At 42.2% G+C, this 19,634-nt stretch overlaps 2 protein-coding genes and 1 long non-coding RNA gene across 5 annotated transcripts; 2 read left to right on the plus strand and 1 right to left on the minus strand.

Moving 5' to 3' along the window:
* Nucleotides 1-23: 23 nt before the first annotated feature.
* On the plus strand, nucleotides 24-1,835 carry hspb15 (heat shock protein, alpha-crystallin-related, b15). The gene is made up of 3 exons (XM_077011275.1): nucleotides 24-1,031; nucleotides 1,174-1,237; nucleotides 1,373-1,835. Exons 1-3 carry the CDS (start codon nucleotides 686-688, stop codon nucleotides 1,515-1,517), a joined length of 555 nt encoding a protein of 184 aa, XP_076867390.1. The 5' UTR covers nucleotides 24-685; the 3' UTR covers nucleotides 1,518-1,835.
* A 494-nt stretch (nucleotides 1,836-2,329) lies between these two features.
* LOC143518647 (uncharacterized) lies at nucleotides 2,330-7,149 on the minus strand. 3 transcript variants are annotated; one of them, XR_013132245.1, is made up of 4 exons: nucleotides 7,064-7,149; nucleotides 6,625-6,922; nucleotides 6,454-6,541; nucleotides 2,330-2,881 (listed from the first exon to the last, which is right to left on the minus strand). It is a non-coding gene; the product is annotated as an uncharacterized LOC143518647 (long non-coding RNA). The 3 variants fall into 3 exon arrangements; XR_013132244.1 differs by having other exon boundaries at nucleotides 7,068-7,144; XR_013132246.1 differs by lacking the exon at nucleotides 2,330-2,881 and adding an exon at nucleotides 3,275-3,500 and having other exon boundaries at nucleotides 7,068-7,144.
* LOC143518645 (myosin heavy chain, fast skeletal muscle-like) lies at nucleotides 6,239-16,617 on the plus strand. Its single transcript, XM_077011276.1, has 39 exons — nucleotides 6,239-6,690; nucleotides 6,783-6,926; nucleotides 7,062-7,218; nucleotides 7,314-7,341; nucleotides 7,430-7,541; nucleotides 7,710-7,802; nucleotides 7,947-8,010; nucleotides 8,097-8,195; nucleotides 8,299-8,402; nucleotides 8,497-8,635; nucleotides 8,734-8,852; nucleotides 8,945-9,094; nucleotides 9,183-9,353; nucleotides 9,442-9,745; nucleotides 9,844-9,908; nucleotides 9,989-10,076; nucleotides 10,158-10,275; nucleotides 10,360-10,483; nucleotides 10,586-10,722; nucleotides 10,903-11,158; nucleotides 11,271-11,513; nucleotides 11,612-11,788; nucleotides 11,884-12,029; nucleotides 12,149-12,239; nucleotides 12,447-12,836; nucleotides 12,919-13,045; nucleotides 13,276-13,394; nucleotides 13,488-13,684; nucleotides 13,764-13,947; nucleotides 14,059-14,224; nucleotides 14,364-14,488; nucleotides 14,717-15,025; nucleotides 15,143-15,346; nucleotides 15,431-15,556; nucleotides 15,645-15,815; nucleotides 15,929-16,033; nucleotides 16,109-16,204; nucleotides 16,295-16,426; nucleotides 16,547-16,617. Exons 1-39 carry the CDS (start codon nucleotides 6,484-6,486, stop codon nucleotides 16,565-16,567), a joined length of 5,808 nt encoding a protein of 1,935 aa, XP_076867391.1. The 5' UTR covers nucleotides 6,239-6,483; the 3' UTR covers nucleotides 16,568-16,617.
* The last annotated feature ends 3,017 nt before the right edge of the window (nucleotides 16,618-19,634 follow it).

Consider the following 19,634-nt stretch of genomic DNA (forward strand, 5'->3'; position numbering starts at 1 on the left):
CAGTTGCTTGGTTTTAATACAGCTACGGATGAATCAGCCCTCCAAAAATGTTCTTCATGCACACAAACTCCTTCCAACATGGGCAAACAATGTGGGAAGGACATGGAATTTAATAATGAAGCATCAGCCAGTGACGGGCAGTTATGTAGGGGCATTTCCTCCTGTGTGCAGCCTTTGTTTACACCAGCACTGCCTTGAATCAGGACCCAGGGTGCATAGCGTTCCAGCCCAGCCTGGAGGGCATGGCGTTGTTGGGGTGAGACAAAGCTCACCGAGATGTGACTGGACTGCAGATGTCTGCACGAGAACGACGCCATCACCGGTGTACCTGTTTTCATCTGCCAAGAATTTGCCGTTATCCCTTTATCACTATTTATATGGGCTGGACCGCATCGATGCGCACGTGTTGGACTGTAACACGGGGGTGAAAAGATTTAGCTCATGCTTTTGTTGATGCTTGTAGCTTGGATAACGGGGGAGTTCTAGTTCTCATCACGAGGTCTACGCTCACGGCAGCCACGGGATAAAAAGGGCGGGTTTGTTGTGGAAAAACCTCAGTGTGTGGCAGCTCTAGCTAACGCAGCCTTCAACAGCAGCCGATTGAACATCGCCCTCTTGCCATAGCTCTGATATTTGTCACTAGACAATATCAACCAGAGTAAAGTGGTGTGCCGAGAGTCTGAACATGTCTCGTCCTCTGTTCAGCCGGAACGGAGGCTGGGATCGCCTCCAGGAGTGGCCCAGATCCAGCCTTTTGGAACAGTGCGCTAAGGAACCTTCTCTGTTTGAAGGGATCAACGGCAGCTGGCTGGACACGGCACGGAAAACACTGGAGGCGTCTCCTTGGCCAGGCTTCCTCTCATTTCCGTTAGTGACACCGGTTTGCCCCGAGGTGTTGCCGTCGCCTCAGAAAAGCCAGGTTCCTCTTGTAGATGGTGATGGTAAGTCCTGGAGGATCTCTCTGGATGTTGGTCATTTCTGCCCAGAGGAGATTAGTGTTAAAACGGCTGAGGGATATCTGGAAGTAGCAGGTGAGTAATGATGTTCGTCTCACTCATTTACAAATAATTCTAATTGTTTCATGTCTTTTTTTTTTTCAGTTTTCTTAGCAGTAATACAAAACTAACTTAAAAATGTGTAGGATAGATATTTCAGTCAGATTTTCTTTTGAAGGGAAACATGAGGAAAGACAGGATGAGCGCGGGATCATTTCCAGAAGTTTTACAAGAAAGTATAAGTAAGACATTTCCACTTTCTATCAGATAACGTGCATCGTTTTATCTGTGATTTCATGAAGTGTGTGAGGGGAGGGGGTGTATTGTTTAACATCCTATAGAACTCTGTTTGGTCTCTTTTGTCTTCAATTCCTCAGGCTGCCAGCAGAGGTCGGTGTTCAACAGATGAGCTCTTCACTCTCTCCAGATGGAATACTTTCGGTCGAGGCACCGCTTGGCACGTCTGCCGTTAGCTTCCCTTCAGGAACCATTATCCCCATTCAGAAGAAGCAAACGCAGTAGATTTGTTCAAGTATGGAAGAATGACCAGCTTTCTGATCGCGAGTTGACATTGTTTGATAGAACATTCTGATGTGGATTTATTCACTGCAGAAAAACTGTCTAAGTTTCCAGCTTCATCTGAGAACATAAAATTAACTCTGCGTAATAAATCATTCCCTAGCTATTTACGGCTAATGTTGTACAAAGAAATCTAATGATATTATTTATGACCACCTGTACTAATAAATGTATTTTGTATCTTAACTTTTAACGTACTGTTGGAATTAATCATTTTCGTAGTGACTCTTATTTTGTCTTATTTTTAATAAAAAGTGGTTTGATATTGTATGTTCTGCTGGTCTGTTTTCATATGACCAGTTATGTACCTACTACAACTGTCAAACACTCAGTACACGTAGTGAGATATACAGTGTTGTTTACTGAGCTGAGGTACGCGTTTGTACGTCATTTTTACTGTACTGTGCGTTTGTCTGAAAAAAATTGTCGAATTTCTTCGCGCTTGACCAGAGAAGGGAGTATCCAGGCAGTGACCAGTAGAGGGCAGTACAGGACAGGTTTCCACTGAGATTGGGCGTGCGACCCCAAAACCTCGGGACAACCCACCAAGCGTCAGTGACTTAATATTAATGAGAACAAACAAGACTCCAAGAACACTTTACATTAGCCATAAAGCACTCGCTGATTCGTTAGAGTTTTGTCTGAAATTAGCTTTTTTATTCTTGAATGGGTTCAAGGATAAAGATGTAACAGACAGCTAACGTTACAGCTAGTTTAAACCTTATGCCACGTTAGATTTAAAGAGTTCTGCCGGAATTGCATACTTTAAAATACCATCACATTTGACTTGACACTAATGTGAGAGTAGGCAAGATAGTTATCTCCATGGAGACAACTAATCGCTAGTATAGGTTGCTATGGACAAGAGCGTCTGCTAAATGCTATAAATGTATTGCCGGTTATGCACAGTGGCATGGTGGAAAATTCTGGGACCCCTCTGCAAGAAGCAGGGTGGAAGTCTTGACTCTCCTCTATTCCTGTGGTAATGTAGCATTACAGGCAGGGGCAAGATATTTTTAGTATAGGGACCATAATAAATATACAGGTGTATCACCTAATATATGATCAAATTGGAATTTCTTTGAGATCTTTTAATGTATTAATACATAGCTCAGTGCTCTTGGGTGTGTTTGACTTTGTTATTTATTTAGCAGCTGAGCATGAGGACACTTGATCTGGAAAGACACGGAACAAACCGGGTGGATTTGAGCATTAGCAGCTCATTTCTAAATGTAGCTTGAGTGCAGGTCTTCAGCCCGTCATAGTCACGGTTACCCTTCATGGAGCTGCAGCGCTGATGCTGGGACCTACAGGGTTAGAAAGTAAAACGCTTGTGTGGCATGTTGTGCTTCCGACGAGCCTGATTATGAAACCAAAGCCCTTTACACCCATAAGTCTCAAGTCTCAAGCAATAAGGCCTATTTAAGGCCTGTACATTGTTATCTTGTGGAGTACTTTATATTGCATGGTAAACAATACACAATAGCACATTGGCAAATCAGTATATAGTCAGGATTTCAGCATGCAGTAATATGCATTTGTTGTTGACCCCTGTTTTACCTGCCAGTTCAAACAGCAACGAGAGCTTTTGGTGCGTTTTTAATTTTCAGTCTTTTCAGTCTTGTCACACATATGTTGAACATTCACTGTACAGATTCAGGTTTTAAAGTGCCTTTGGGTTCAGCGTGACGTCCCTCACATTCATAAAGGCATGTATAACCTGAAATATATATCTCCAGAAGAGGAACACTGTTCATATATGTCATGTTATTCTATACTTGCAGCTTGTACAGTCCTGGGACTCTAAATATATCCATATCCATATGTGCTAGGCAGTGGCAGCTGGATTGTGTCTGTTTCCAGGGCTCTGTGCCCACTCCATGCTTACAACATTCCCATTTCTCCGTCTTACATTCTCATTGGAACCTGGGAAGTATATGTGATTAAATAAGTAACATTTCCACGACGCTAAATTTGTAATGATAAACCATAAATAGACCTCACATAATTTTGATATTGCTGTCATTTATACAGCCAGCACAATCTTTCAATGTTGGAAAATTGAGGAAATGTCCTAGGTTATTTCTACTCAAGACCAAGGCATCGGTAACTCAAATTAAAGTCATTACCAAATAGTGTGCTACTGTGTAGAAGTAATGTGCAGAAATAGTGTGCAGAATGAATAAGTTTGCTGAGAATATTTAACAGTTTTTCAAGTATAATGTGTTAAATGCGGCTGGATCTCAATACTGTAAATCAACAAGTGGAAAATAATTTGCTGATTAAGTGAACACAACATGGACATGGGTACAACTGCCAAAAATACAGCCACAGCCAAGAGGCTCTTGAGTTACATTGGGAGGGGAGGAGTGTAGGGGCGGGGAGGGGTGTGAAATAGTGCGGATGCCTTCGGCTGCAGGGGGAGCTACTCCACACGGGTTAAGAACAAGTGAAGTGAGAGTGGATATTTACAGCAGCCCTAATGTCTGATGTAGATATACAACACTTCTGTTTTCTGATGTTGTAGACGGCATTTCATGCACATTATGGCCATAAATGTGCAAAAATGTGCAAAAAGTAGAAAAAAAACACATCTCTGCCCAATATTCCATACTTGAATGGCTTGAAGTCCAGTGAATAAGTTCTTTACTTACTACAGACAAAAAGCCCCCAAAACTGTCTGGCGATACTAATAAATATGTACCGTAGATACAAAGCTGCCAGAGGCAGAAGAACCCTAGTTGGGGTTTTGAGATATCATCCATGATTTGCTTAAATATTCATAAAAAATATACAATTATTGTTTGTAAATTTTGTATTATTTATCATTTTATGTAGTGATAACACATGTAATGGTATTGATTATGATGAAAAGTTAAATCCCCCAGGATTCTAAAAGCGGTCTGTCCATTTTCGTTTATGGTCTCAATCTAATGGAAATATCAAAGCCTCTGACTCTGCACTATGACTCCAGCATTCTCTTCTCATTGGCTCCGTACCAGTCTACAGTACTGCTGATACGCCCCTTCAGTTGAGTGGGCGTGGCTACAGTGTGCTCAGATGTCCTATGGTCTGCGTAGGGCCATGCATAACTATGCAGCCAAATTCAAGTTTATTGTCATTGTCTGTAGGTTATTCTAATCACAGACAGGCTGTGCAAGCTGACCAGGATATATGTTTTCAGTCACATTATATGCCACGCTAAACCAATGTAGCTGTTTAACATTAAACAGACACAACATTTTCTTCTTTTATAAATTTCATGGTTTCATTATTCATATCAAATCCAGCTCTAAAGTGGAATTGTTGTATTGCTGACACTGAAACTTTGCTAATGTGCAATGGTTTCAGTGTTAATTATATATGTATACTCTTGAGCAACCTTCATGGGTCTCTTAATGGAACACACATTAAATGTCCACATAAAGCATAATATTAAGGTTCTTTTGAGTTGTCATTATGGAAGTAATTTGGAGTACAAAGATGTGTCCCTAAGTGTAGCAATCAATGGTCAAATATTAATATTCCAGAACTTCACACAGAGCTATTTTTTCCGATTTGTTTCCACAATTATTCGTTTTAAAGGGTGTACCATATCAGTGTTAAGTAGAAGTAATTAACATTCATCACTGCTGAATTTACAATGCAAAATAATTTACAAATTATCAAGCTAGCAGATAGTGTAGTACATTTTACATTTAGACCAGGTTATTATTATCAGTTAGGAAATATGTATTTGAATTAAGTTTAATTTAATTTAAAATATTTTAGGATAGAACCAAAATGCTTATTGCTTTTTATGTATGTACAAATGTGAATGAAAATGTTAATGCAGAAAGGATTTATGCATGTACAATATGATGACCAGTAACATGTGTTCCTTATGATCAATTGCAAAGCCATATTAGCTGCTGCTTTGCCATATATAATTTCTGCTTGGCTGGCAGAAGCAGCCCAATATAAGGACCACGGGAGCCGACCAGGAGACTGCAGAGAAGACCACCAAGATCCTGTCTGTGGTGAGACCAGTTCTTCTATCATATTATACATGGGATTTAAAGGGTTGAAGCTATACTAGCTACACTACCAAAGGATAGACTAATGAAAATGCCAAATATCAGTAGACATATCTTAATTCACTACAGGTCTTTGCATGGCTGTGGAAACATAAAGGAATTTCATAGTATAGTAGTATGTATATGTATGTAGTGTATATATTATGGCATGTATATAGTGCATCAAATAATAGGTTTGTAAATATGGATGCCTGTAGAGAAATCCCTCAAGGTCCATGTAGGTCCATGGCAGTTTGAGTGCAGCCAGAGTATCTGAAAATGTTCTAATTCTAGATTAATTTAACTATGTTAAGGGAGAGAATATAACCCGAGTTACTTATTTTTACAGGGTTGTAGAAAATTCATCTGTTGTGGGAACCTAAACAGGTAAATGAACTTGTTTAATTTAAAAGCTACTCACTGATACTTTGGTCAAAACTAGTGCCAGGTTTTCTGCTTCAGTTCTGGAGCCCCACACCGCTTCACTGGTTCAAGTTGTTCCTGCACACCTGATTTAACTTACCAGCTTTTTCAGTAGCTGGGACAGGAGTGCCAGGCTCAATCTGAAAACGTGCAGGGCAATGGGGACCCATGACCGGAGAGCAAACCCACTGTTCTAGTCCAGACAAATCTGAAATCACGTTTTCATTTTCACTGCATTTGCCACTGACATCAAAGACCCAGTTCTAGAGCTATCGCGTTGTAAATAATAAGTATAGTATGACAGCAGTTGTTTTAATAAGACAAAACTAGTGTGTATTTTCATGTGTATTTCATGTGTAACGTGTATTTTCTAAACATTCGTGTTATTCTGTTATTCTCACGTTTTGTTCTGATGGCAGTGATCCGTCACCATGAGTACGGACGCAGAGATGGCCGCGTACGGCAAGGCCGCCATTTACCTCAGAAAACCTGAGAAGGAGAGGATAGAGGCTCAGAACAAGCCCTTCGATGCCAAGACGGCTTGCTACGTACCTGACGACAAGGAGCTGTACCTTAAAGCTACTGTCAAGAGCAGGGAGGGCGGCAAAGCCACAGTCGAACTGCTTGATACCAAGGAGGTGAGCGCTGCTGAAACGTATCAGATTCCGTCGAAACTCCGGTTAAGCGTTATGAATATGTTTTAAATGTACATTTTCTCATTCTCTTACAGTCAAGGACGGTTAAGGAGGAAGATGTCAGCCCCATGAACCCTCCCAAGTTCGATAAGATTGAGGACATGGCCATGATGACCCATCTCAATGAAGCCTCTGTGTTGTATAACCTCAAAGAGCGTTATGCAGCATGGATGATCTACGTAAGTAAACACACACACACACACAAACACACACCAAAGTGTGAGTAGGCTATGGTTAAAACAGACAATGAAATTGCTTGATCGTGGTTATCCTTTTGACACTCCAACTTTGCGATGTAATCTTGTGTACTTCAGACCTACTCTGGGCTGTTCTGCGCTACCGTGAACCCCTACAAGTGGCTCCCGGTGTACGACGCAGAAGTCGTTGCTGCCTACAGAGGCAAGAAGCGTATGGAGGCCCCACCCCACATCTTCTCTGTGTCTGACAACGCCTACCAGTTCATGCTTACTGGTAAGACGCAACACCAAAGGAGACAGAATCATATTTGAAATAAAATTATATAGGCCTAAACTCTGACGATTAATTTTTTTACATTTACTTCACAGATAGGGAGAATCAGTCTGTCCTGATTACGTGAGTATCTGTTAACGAAAATATTGATTAGATGTGCTACGGATCTTATTGCGTATAACTAACTGCTTAAACGTCTAATTGAAACTAGCGGAGAATCTGGTGCTGGAAAGACTGTAAACACCAAGCGTGTCATCCAGTACTTTGCCACCGTCGCTATGGTGGGTGACAAGAAGAAAGATGCAACTCCTGGCAAAATGCAGGTATGAACTGGTTTAAAACTGGTTTGGTCTTTGAATCTTTGATCTTGAGACTTTAGTCACTTCATTTTCCATTTTTTTTTCTTACACGTTTTGTAAAATTTTTTAAAAGAGATTAAAAACAAGTTCTTTGGAAAACACATGTAAACTAAAGCTTTCTGTGGACTGTAGGGATCTCTTGAGGACCAGATCATTGCTGCCAATCCACTGCTTGAGGCTTATGGTAATGCCAAGACCGTGAGAAATGACAACTCCTCTCGTTTTGTAAGTTTTCTCGTTTTGTAATCTCTTACAGTACAAAACAGTATATTTAAGTCATATCTCCAATTGACAACTAAAGCATTATGGACTTTTCTATTCATGTTTTAATCAATGACACTGATTTGTTTTTTGTTCTATCCAAATCAGGGTAAATTCATCAGAATTCACTTTGGCACAAGTGGCAAACTGTCTAGTGCTGACATTGAAACCTGTGAGTAGATTTCTTTATGTGTTGGCACTTTTTGTCAGTCTACTTTTCAATATTTCAAAGATAACATGGCTGGATTTCCTCACCAGATCTCCTGGAAAAATCCAGAGTAACCTTCCAGCTTCCTGATGAGAGAGGCTACCACATCTTCTACCAGATGATGACCAATGAAAAACCTGAGCTGATTGGTCAGGACATATTCAATGAGAAATCTTCCCATTGATATATCAGCTCAGGCGCCTCTCTTGGATGCAGTTCTAACCACCGTCTTTGGTATTTGGTCTTTTCCAGAAATGACCCTCATCACCACCAACCCCTACGACTTCCCCATGTGCAGTCAAGGTCAGATCACCGTGGCCAGCATTAATGACAAGGAGGAGCTGATCGCCACAGATGTAAGTAGATTCTTGAAAACAAATGTGTGCGACGTTGACACAACAACGTTCGCCAAGGGGCCATGGAGCTTTAATGAATGTGATCGATTTGTAGACCGCCATTGACATCCTGGGCTTCACTCATGAGGAGAAGATGAGCATCTACAAGCTGACTGGTGCTACTCTTCACCACGGCAACATGAAGTTCAAGCAAAAGCAGCGTGAGGAGCAGGCCGAGCCCGACGGCACCGAGGGTGAGACTGACTGTTACGAACCATTATAATGCCTTTATGATGGACTCCATTTATTATGGACTCAAACATATTTTGGCTTTGTTTATTTTTTTAAACAGAGGCTGACAAAGTTGCCTACCTTCTGGGCTTGAACTCTGCGGACATGCTGAAGGCTTTGTGCTATCCCAGAGTAAAGGTCGGAAATGAATTTGTGACCAAGGGACAGACTGTGCCACAGGTACATATCCAGACGTATGATGGAAACATTTGGTTGATGATGAAAAAGGAAGAATAAAAGAAAGCTTAAACTAATAAAAACTGTGCTTTCAGGTCTACAACTCCGTGAGTGCACTGGCCAAGTCCATCTATGAAAGGATGTTCTTGTGGATGGTCGTCCGTATCAACCAGATGCTGGACACAAAACAAGCCAGACAGTTCTTCATCGGTGTGCTGGACATTGCTGGATTTGAAATCTTTGATGTAAGCGATGGTCTTTGTGTTGTGAACTTGACCAAACTCGGTGGAAAACAGGTGGAATATTGACTCGTGTTGTGTCGTCTCTCTGCAGTTCAACAGCATGGAGCAGCTGTGCATCAACTTCACCAATGAGAAACTGCAACAGTTCTTCAACCACCACATGTTTGTGCTGGAACAAGAGGAGTACAAGAAGGAGGGCATTGTTTGGGAGTTCATTGACTTTGGCATGGACTTGGCTGCTTGCATTGAGCTTATTGAGAAGGTACGGTTTCGATAAGGATCATTAGTTCTGCGCTGTACTCTGTATGTTCTCCGATGCGTCCTCATCACTTCTTCTCTTGTCTTAACAGCCTATGGGCATCTTCTCCATCCTTGAAGAGGAGTGCATGTTCCCCAAGGCCACAGACACCAGCTTCAAAAACAAGCTGTATGACCAACATCTTGGCAAGTGCAACGCTTTCCAGAAACCCAGACCCGCCAAAGGCAAGGCAGAGGCCCACTTCTCCCTGGTGCACTACGCCGGCACCGTGGACTACAACATCGCTGGCTGGCTGGACAAGAATAAGGATCCACTGAACGAGTCTGTTGTGCAGCTTTACCAGAAGTCCTCAGTCAAACTGCTGGGCACCATCTACCCACCTGCTGCAGCTGAGGGTAATTCCATAACTTCTCTCTAAAAACTTCAGTTACTACTACAGTTACTTATTTGCACAGTTTTTCTAAACATTTATTTTGTTGCTTCACATGTAAAGAGGCCGGCAAGAAGGGAGGCAAGAAGAAGGGTGGTTCCATGCAGACTGTGTCCTCACAGTTCAGGGTAAGAACCGTCGTCAAAACCATGAAGATCACAACTGCTGCATTTTAAGTGTGAATTCCAATAATGCGTTCACTCCACAGGAGAATCTGGGCAAGCTGATGACCAACCTGAGGAGCACTCACCCTCACTTTGTGCGTTGCTTGATTCCCAACGAGTCCAAGACTCCAGGTGATGCTCGGACCTTGTAGATGTAAAACCACATCGACGTCAGTACCTGTATTAATGTTTATTCCCATTGTGCTTTGTCAGGTCTTATGGAGAACTTCCTGGTTATCCATCAGCTGAGGTGTAATGGTGTCCTGGAGGGTATCAGAATCTGCAGAAAGGGATTCCCCAGCAGAATTCTCTACGGTGACTTCAAGCAAAGGTAATGAGAAACTTGTAAAAACAAAATTAGGTGTGAAGTTACTTTTATGCAAAGTTGTGATGACACATTTGAATGTTTTGACAGATACAAGGTGCTGAATGCCAGCGTTATCCCTGAGGGCCAGTTCATAGACAACAAGAAGGCTTGTGAGAAGCTTCTGGGTTCCATTGATATCGACCATGACCAGTACAGATTTGGACACACCAAGGTAAATATTGACCATTAAAATTTAAAAGAACACAAACAACTTGTTGATTCAGTGAGAGCTAAATACTCAATGGAGAGCTAAATGATGTTAATTATTCCTCAGGTGTTTTTCAAAGCCGGTCTGCTGGGTACCCTTGAAGAGATGAGAGATGAGAAACTGGCTTCTTTGGTCACGATGACTCAGGCTCTTTGCCGTGGTTTCCTCATGAGAAGAGAGTTTGTGAAGATGATGGAGAGAAGGTATTTTTTTCAAATATCTGTGACCTCCAACAATAGCAGTGGCTGCTATTGTATGGCTAACATGACATTGAAATTGCGAAATAAGTCCTAACATTAGCTAAACAACAAAATTATGAATGCATTTATGTTGTTCATCATTGTACACATAAGCATTAATGAATCGATCTGTTTTTTCACCAGGGAAGCCATTCACACCATCCAGTATAACATTCGTTCATTCGTGAATGTGAAACATTGGCCATGGATGAAAGTGTACTACAAGATCAAGCCCCTTCTTAAGAGTGCTGAAGCAGAGAAGGAGCTGGCCACCATGAAGGAGGACTTTGTTAAATGCAAGGAAGCTCTGGTAAAGGCTGAAGCCAAAAAGAAGGAACTTGAGGAGAAGATGGTGGCAATGCTGCAAGAAAAGAACGACCTGCAACTTCAAGTGGCATCCGTAAGTATACAAACTATCTGAATAAATTGCGCATATAAAAATACTATGATGTCATATTTGTTATAGATGTATTTTGTAACTTTGTAACTTTGTAACTTTTTTCAATAAACAGGAAGCTGAGAATCTCTCAGATGCTGAGGAGAGATGTGAGGGTCTAATTAAGAGCAAGATCCAGCTCGAGGCCAAACTCAAAGAGACAAATGAGAGGCTGGAGGATGAAGAGGAGATCAACGCCGAGCTGACGGCCAAGAAGAGGAAACTGGAGGATGAATGTTCTGAGCTGAAGAAGGACATTGACGATCTGGAACTCACCCTGGCTAAAGTGGAGAAGGAGAAACATGCTATTGAGAACAAGGTCTGCACTCTTCTCTTTAGATGGCAAGGATATCAATTGTTATCAATCTTGGTTTCACATTAAATGGTTTCCCAACATATCATCAAAAAAAATTCTAGGTCAAGAATCTCACTGAGGAGATGGCAGCTCAGGATGAGAGCATTGGCAAACTGACAAAGGAGAAGAAAGCCCTGCAAGAGTCACATCAACAGACCCTTGACGACCTCCAGGCAGAGGAAGACAAAGTCAACACTCTGACCAAAGCCAAGACCAAGCTTGAGCAGCAAGTGGACGATGTGAGTTATATGAACCAGTCACTAAATTACATACAAATAGATTGCTCATAAGTTGATTCTAGTTGCCCCTAAACAAATATTGATCTTGTGATCAGCTGGAAGGTTCTCTAGAGCAAGAGAAGAAGATCCGCATGGATCTAGAGAGAGCCAAGAGAAAGCTGGAGGGTGACCTGAAAATGGCTCAAGAGTCCATTATGGATCTGGAGAATGACAAGCAGCAGTCTGATGAGAAGCTGAAGAAGTAAGATTAAATATTTCAAAATGACAAACACCAACATGTCAATGAACTAGTTTAAAATTTTAAGTAATATTGAATTAAAATATGAAAAACTCAACAAAGTAACCATTTAATTTCCCCAGGAAAGACTTTGAAGTCAGCCAGCTTCTCAGCAAGATTGAGGATGAGCAATCTCTTGGAGCTCAGCTTCAGAAGAAGATCAAGGAGCTTCAGGTTTGTGCATTTCCTTTATTACATTCAACCCTACTGTAAAAAGAACCATTTTGTATATTTTGTAAATGACATAATCCCATATTTAATATACATGCTTCAAAGGCTAGCTCTGTTACTTAATTAACGTTAATGAGTAATTATTAACTCTAATAATTGCTTGTGTACTTCTCGTATTATAACATTTAAGGTTTTTTCCCCCATATGTAGGCCCGTATTGAGGAGCTGGAAGAGGAGATTGAGGCTGAGCGTGCAGCTCGTGCCAAGGTGGAGAAGCAGAGAGCTGACCTCTCCAGGGAACTGGAGGAGATCAGCGAGAGGCTCGAGGAGGCTGGTGGTGCCACTGCTGCTCAGATCGAGATGAACAAGAAGCGCGAGGCCGAGTTCCAGAAGCTGCGTCGTGATCTGGAGGAGTCCACCCTGCAGCACGAAGCCACGGCTGCTGCCCTCCGCAAGAAGCAGGCCGACAGCGTTGCTGAGCTTGGAGAGCAGATCGACAACCTCCAGCGCGTCAAGCAGAAGTTGGAGAAGGAGAAGAGTGAATACAAGATGGAGATCGACGATCTTTCCAGCAACATGGAAGCCATCGCTAAAGCTAAGGTAAGGATTTGAGGTCAGCATGGAAAGGTTATGACCTTATATGATGGAATGCATACAAAGCGAAACATTTCTCTGTCTGCAGGCCAATCTTGAGAAAATGTGCCGTACCCTTGAGGACCAACTGAGTGAAGTCAAGACCAAGAATGATGAGAATGTCCGTCAAATTAATGACTTTAGTGCACAAAAAGCCAGACTGCAAACCGAAAATGGTAATAAGATAAATAAATTAAGAACTATATTAATCCTTCTCTTGATATTTAAGTTTTATCTACATTACATTGTTATAATAGAATATAAAACCAACAATAGATGTTAATTAGTAATTATCACCAATCAAGACTTGTATTTTCTTGTTAACAATTTCATAACACACCTACCAAACCAAGACTTGCCCAGTTTACAGTCTAATACACAATATACAATATTTTCATTACAACAGGTGAGTTTTCAAGGCAGTTGGAAGAGAAAGAGAGTCTGGTTTCTCAGCTGACCAGAGGCAAACAAGCTTTCACTCAGCAAATTGAGGAGCTTAAGAGGCAGAATGAGGAGGAAGTCAAGGTAAAAATGCCAATGTCCTTGACATGATACACTTAAGTGTTCATCAGTAAATCATTTACCGATCAAACGAATATTGCTGTTTGTCGTTCCCAGGCCAAGAACGCCCTGGCACACGCTGTCCAGTCAGCCCGTCACGACTGTGACCTGCTCAGAGAGCAGTTTGAGGAGGAGCAGGAGGCCAAGGCTGAGCTCCAGCGTGGAATGTCCAAGGCCAACAGTGAGGTGGCTCAGTGGAGAACCAAATACGAGACCGATGCCATCCAGCGTACCGAGGAGCTTGAGGAAGCCAAGTAGGTTCTCGCACGGAGCAATTTGCGAAAAATGGCGCGTGACATTGCGGTCACACCTAACACGAACCGTGTTTAACAGGAAGAAGCTGGCGCAGCGTCTGCAAGAGGCTGAGGAACAGATCGAGGCTGTGAACTCCAAGTGCGCTTCACTGGAGAAGACCAAGCAGAGACTCCAGGGTGAAGTGGAGGACCTTATGATTGATGTGGAGAGAGCCAATGGATTGGCAGCCAACCTTGACAAGAAGCAGAGAAACTTTGACAAGGTGAACTGCTTGAGTATTTTACTGACTTATCTGAAGTAAATCTTTAATTGTTCTCATAAAGAGGTCTTTTAAATGGATCGCCACCTAACCTAGACACGCTCCTATTTTAAGGTGTTGGCAGAGTGGAAGCAGAAATATGAGGAGGGTCAGGCAGAACTGGAAGGAGCTCAGAAGGAGGCCCGCAGTCTCAGCACAGAGCTGTTCAAGATGAAGAACTCCTACGAGGAGGCTCTCGACCAGCTGGAAACTCTGAAGAGAGAGAACAAAAACCTGCAGCGTAAGTCACAAAAATCTTTTTGAAATTTTTATTTTTTTTAATGTAAGATTGGAATCTCCATCTCAGTTCTGCCTCTGCTGTCAGTGTTTTCTTCTCTAAGGTGATTACGGTTGTCTTGTACATTTTGTTTATTCAACAGAGGAGATCTCAGACTTGACTGAACAGCTTGGTGAGACTGGCAAGAGCATTCATGAGCTGGAGAAGGCAAAGAAGACAGTAGAGAGTGAGAAGGCTGAGATCCAGACTGCTCTGGAAGAGGCTGAGGTGTGTAGAGGATTCAGGCATTCACGACAGTATATGTTTATTGTTTACAGCAAACTGTCTAATAGTGCAAAGACATATTTGTTTTCTATGAGAAACTATAAGAAAGAAAATAGTATTTTAATAAGTTACTCAAGTGTCAGTAACTGAGTTTTAAAGGATCGCTTGCCAAATGTGCCACTTTGGTCATCTGGTATTTGTGCAATCTCTGTAATTTAATGTCATTTACAGGGCACATTGGAGCATGAAGAGTCCAAGATTCTGCGTGTCCAGCTTGAGCTCAACCAGGTGAAGAGTGAGATCGACAGGAAGCTGGCTGAGAAGGATGAGGAGATCGAGCAGATCAAGAGGAACAGCCAGAGGGTGATCGAGTCCATGCAGAGCACCCTGGACTCTGAGGTCAGGAGCAGGAACGATGCTCTCCGCATCAAGAAGAAGATGGAGGGAGACTTGAATGAGATGGAGATCCAGCTGAGCCACGCCAACCGCCAAGCTGCTGAAGCCCTGAAACAGCTCAGGAATGTCCAAGGACAGCTCAAGGTCAACTCTAGATTGACAATAAGCATTTCTGTTTTAACAATCCACAAAACTCCAAAACCTTATATTGGAGCATGAGTAAGTTAGTGTTTTACATGAAACCTTCTCTGTATTTTGCAGGATGCCCAAATGCACCTTGATGATTCTTTGAGAGGACAGGAAGACATGAAGGAACAGGTGGCCATGGTGGAGCGCAGGAACACTCTGATGCTGGCTGAGATCGAGGAGCTCAGAGTCGGTCTGGAGCAGACGGAGAGAGGCCGCAAGGTTGCAGAGCAAGAGCTGGTGGACGCCAGCGAGCGTGTGGCACTGCTGCACTCTCAGGTACTCAAACGTGCATCTGGCAACTTCACATCAGTTAAACATTCGCCCTTGCTTATGAAATCATGAAATCATCGCTTCTTCCAGAACACAAGTCTGCTGAACACCAAGAAGAAGCTTGAAGTTGACTTTGCTCAGATCCAGGGTGAGGTTGATGACACAGTGCAGGAAGCAAGAAACGCAGAGGAGAAGGCCAAGAAAGCCATTACTGACGTGAGAACTCCAGGCACCTAATCACACGGTTCTCCTTCATGATCGTGACTGGGGGAAAAACAGTGATAACATTTCATTTATGAAATAGGCCGCCATGATGGCGGAGGAGCTGAAGAAAGAGCAGGACACCAGTGCTCACCTGGAGAGGATGAAGAAGAACCTTGAGGTCACAGTCAAAGATCTGCAGCACCGTCTGGATGAGGCAGAAAATCTGGCCATGAAGGGAGGAAAGAAACAGCTCCAGAAACTGGAGTCCAGGGTAAGTGTCCTTCTGGTAATTGACCACTACATATTCAGCATTGGGTGTAAGGAGCGTAGATGTGAAACGGTCTCTTAATATGTTCAGTAAGAAGGTGCTGTTGTCTGATCTAGGTGCGCGAGCTGGAGACCGAGCTTGAGAGTGAGCAGAGACGTTCCGCTGACTCTGTTAAGGGTGTCCGCAAATACGAGAGGAGAGTGAAGGAGCTCACCTATCAGGTAAATGGCCCTTCTTGAGAAATGTTAACTTGGACAGATGATAAGCTGGTGCTAACCCGTCTTTATCATGTTAAGACCGAGGAGGACAAGAAGAACATCACCAGACTCCAGGATCTGGTGGACAAACTGCAGCTGAAGGTCAAGGCCTACAAGAGGCAGGCTGAGGAGACGGTAAGGGCCACTCATCCTACAGGACATTAGCGAGGTGCAACTCCACTTCAAACTCTTTGAGCTTTTCACTTACGCACTGTCGCTTTCCAGGACGAGCAAGCCAACGCTCACCTGTCCAAGCTCCGTAAGGTCCAGCACGAGCTGGAGGAGGCGGAGGAGAGGGCCGACATCGCCGAGTCTCAGGTCAACAAGCTCCGCGCCAAAAGCCGTGATTCCGGAAAGGTAATTATTGGCGTCACTGTGATTTTGTTTTGATTTAAATGTATTTTTTTATGCCGTAAAAATTATTTGCAAACATCACAAAATTTGCTCATTCACATGTTTCGATTGTTATTTCTACAGGGCAAAGAAGCAGCAGAGTGATTCTGACATTGTTGTCATGTACAAATTGATGCAAAAGCAATATAAATAAAGCTCTATTTAATATCTCTAAACCTGTCTGTTTTCTTTTTTCATCTATGGGCGAAGTTTCAAATTAATTTAAAAGTACTTCTTACACCAAAAAAGAATGATTCATTTATACCTTCATATCACATAGATCATTTTGTAGCATTTATGTCATATATATCATTTTGTAACATTGATATAACGTAGATCAGTTTGTTCTTGTGAGGGTTATGTAGCACCACTTGAGGAGATGAGCTAATGTGTAAGTCACTTCACACATATACAGAAATAGTGTGACTTGTGTCAACCATCCAAAGGTTTTTTGTGTGTGGGAAGAAGCATATAGCATTTAAGATTTAATTATAAAATTTAAAAATTAATAAAAATATTTTATTCCCAATGGAAATTACATCTAGGAAACAAAATCTCAAACACCACTTGGCTTGTTTATCTGAATGATCAACAACCTTAAAAGTGTTATGCAGCGTAGCCCCAGAGACTTCAACTCCCAGAATCCCCAGCACAGACTAAGCAGAGCCTCCTCCCCTGATTACTAGAGCACACCTGTTCCATATTACCACACCTCCACATAAACCTGGACTTTCAGCTTTAACCATTACACTGTGGTGTCATTTATTTTTGGAAAATGCCCTCCACGTGTTGATGTGGACAGGAGACCTCTACAGAGATCAGATGACCTATGAGAGGGTTTCAGGCCTTCACAGAGTAATGACGGCTATGTTAAAATTAAGTTACCATAGCAAATTAAATACAACACAGCAGATGGGAAAAATTAGGTTTGCCTCAAGAATAAATATGCAATTTAAATGTGTAAAATAACATACTATACCATTTTAATCAGTAGCTGTACGTTCAGTGTCTGACAATAACTAAGAACTGTTGAAAACATTGGGTAGGAGGATTTTATTCAATGTATTGCACACAAGAAAGCATAGACTAGTATAGGCAGTGTGCTGTGGTCAGATCTGAGAGACGTAACACAATGATATGGTCTCCACTGTTCAGCTGGTACAGATATGGGGTGGAATAAAACCTCCTTTAACTTTTATGATCTCATGATTTCTGTATGGGCTGTGGACACCAGGCCTGTGTTCAGCATGTTATGTATGAATTCCTGTGGACAGCTACTGCTCACATTTATTTATTGCTAGTTTGGAACAGTCTTGCAAATTCTTTGGGATCAGCTGCTTAAGACGCCCCCACATGGACACCAGGCCTGTGAATTATGAGAATTGAATTTAAAACCCCACTTGCAAGCCTGGGAAAAATGTTCTTTCATGTAATCTGCATTCATGTACAAATAAACTGGCTTCAAAGTTTTTATTCACGTGTTGGCATATGTCTTTCCCTCCCTAAGCTTCAGTTAACAACATGCTTTATAAAAGATCTCTGCGTTAAGTCACCAAAAGTAGTTCAGCTATCTTAAGTACCTGAGCCATGAAGACGCAGTCCAACTGAGTAACCAGATAAGCATCTCCTCTGATATGAACATTTAGTCTGTCAGTCCTGGCAGACCCGGGAGATTCGGGACGCAGCGTGTTCTCTGGTTAACGGCTTCACACCTGCTACTCATGACATGTATGTATGGCTAATTTGGAATAGTCGAATGCTCTGGGATCAGCAGCTTGTCGAGACTTCCCCACAGGGGCACCAGGCCTTCGTTCAGTGTGTCATGCATGAATGTCTGAAGGCCTGCATTCAGCAAGCTTGACTTCAGGTCACCCGGGTTGGTCCACCGAAGTCCACAGATCCTTCCAGAGGTCACGTGGTCCTGCTCCGCTCACAGCCAGAGCACAGGAAAACCTTAACATCCACTGCTTTCTTCATATCCATTGTACATTCTCTTTAATCACATTTAGCCTAAATAGAGCTGCTTCAAGAAATCAGCTCAACACACATAACAAACATCTGCAAATATCTTATTGACTGGACCATTGGTCATCATTTATTTCTGCAGTGGAACGAAAGGCAAGAAAATAAACACCAAAACACAGACATAGACCTGTTAACCTAGACATAGACCTGTTGGGGTACAGCTGATTTATGAAACAAGAATTAATGGATCTAATGTGCTTCTATTATAATAATTTGGCAAGTACAATCTTGGGTGGAACTTGTAGACCAAACCTGTGATTCTGCATGCTGGAAAACTATTAAGGTTTGTGTTGGTAGTACATTGAATATATCAACCTTTTTATTTGAAGGATTTAGTCTTTCACCTAAAGTATATAAATGACTTCCAGTAAGCATGTACAATTAATAAACAGATCATGCATATACCACTGAATGGTGGTCAGGTGCTTTAAAGCCAATAGGAAATGTCCCAGTCAAGCCTGCTAAAAGTATTTCCCACTGGAACCAGTAAAGGCCAAACAATGAAATGGTGAAGTCTAGAGCCTTCTGAACCCAAAGTATTTACTGAACTTCTAAACCCTGCTCAACCAGTGAAGCACAAACACTACTGAACCACTGGAGCCCAAATCCTTACTGAACCACTGAAGCCCAAAGCCTGCTGAATTACTGAGGCCCAACCTTGACTGAACCAGTGAAGCCCAAACACTACTGAACTACTGAGGCCCAACCTTGACTGAACCAGTGAAGCCCAAACACTACTGAACTACTGAAGCACAAAGCCTACTGAACTACTGAGGCTCAACTTTGGCTGAACCAGTGAAGCCCAAACACTACTGAACTACTGAAACACAAAGCCTACTGAACTACTGAGGCTCAACTTTGGCTGAACCAGTGAAGCCCAAAGCCTCCTTGACATTTTTGAAGCAGTGGGTGATCTTACTCCACCTACTTGCAAAATGCAAATCCAAAGCAATGACTCACATGGCAACCCTCCCTTTGCTCTGCAATTCAATCCCTCTTAGTTGCAAAGGCACACTATTTATATATCTCTGCCTGTGTTTTATTCTCCTATTTACACCCAAATCTAATCAAATCAAATCAAATCAAATATATTTGTACAGATCTTTTCTATCAGATCTTTTCTATCCTTCATGGTATAAAAGGAGCT

The sequence above is a fragment of the Brachyhypopomus gauderio genome, chromosome 7 (genome assembly GCF_052324685.1).
Source record: "Brachyhypopomus gauderio isolate BG-103 chromosome 7, BGAUD_0.2, whole genome shotgun sequence".
Classification (NCBI taxonomy): Eukaryota; Metazoa; Chordata; class Actinopteri; order Gymnotiformes; family Hypopomidae; genus Brachyhypopomus; species Brachyhypopomus gauderio.

Bases quoted from the DNA above. Each gene is read 5' to 3' on its own strand.
- hspb15 (XM_077011275.1), top strand. From the start codon at position 686: ATGTCTCGTCCTCTGTTCAGCCGGAACGGAGGCTGGGATCGCCTCCAG. The intron at 1,032-1,173 runs GTGAGTAATGAT...TTTCTTTTGAAG, and splicing joins GGGATATCTGGAAGTAGCAG to GGAAACATGAGGAAAGACAG. The intron at 1,238-1,372 runs GTAAGACATTTC...TCAATTCCTCAG, and splicing joins AGTTTTACAAGAAAGTATAA to GCTGCCAGCAGAGGTCGGTG.
- LOC143518645 (XM_077011276.1), top strand. From the start codon at position 6,484: ATGAGTACGGACGCAGAGATGGCCGCGTACGGCAAGGCCGCCATTTAC. The intron at 8,403-8,496 runs GTAAGTAGATTC...ATCGATTTGTAG, and splicing joins AGGAGCTGATCGCCACAGAT to ACCGCCATTGACATCCTGGG. The intron at 12,030-12,148 runs GTAAGATTAAAT...TAATTTCCCCAG, and splicing joins TCTGATGAGAAGCTGAAGAA to GAAAGACTTTGAAGTCAGCC.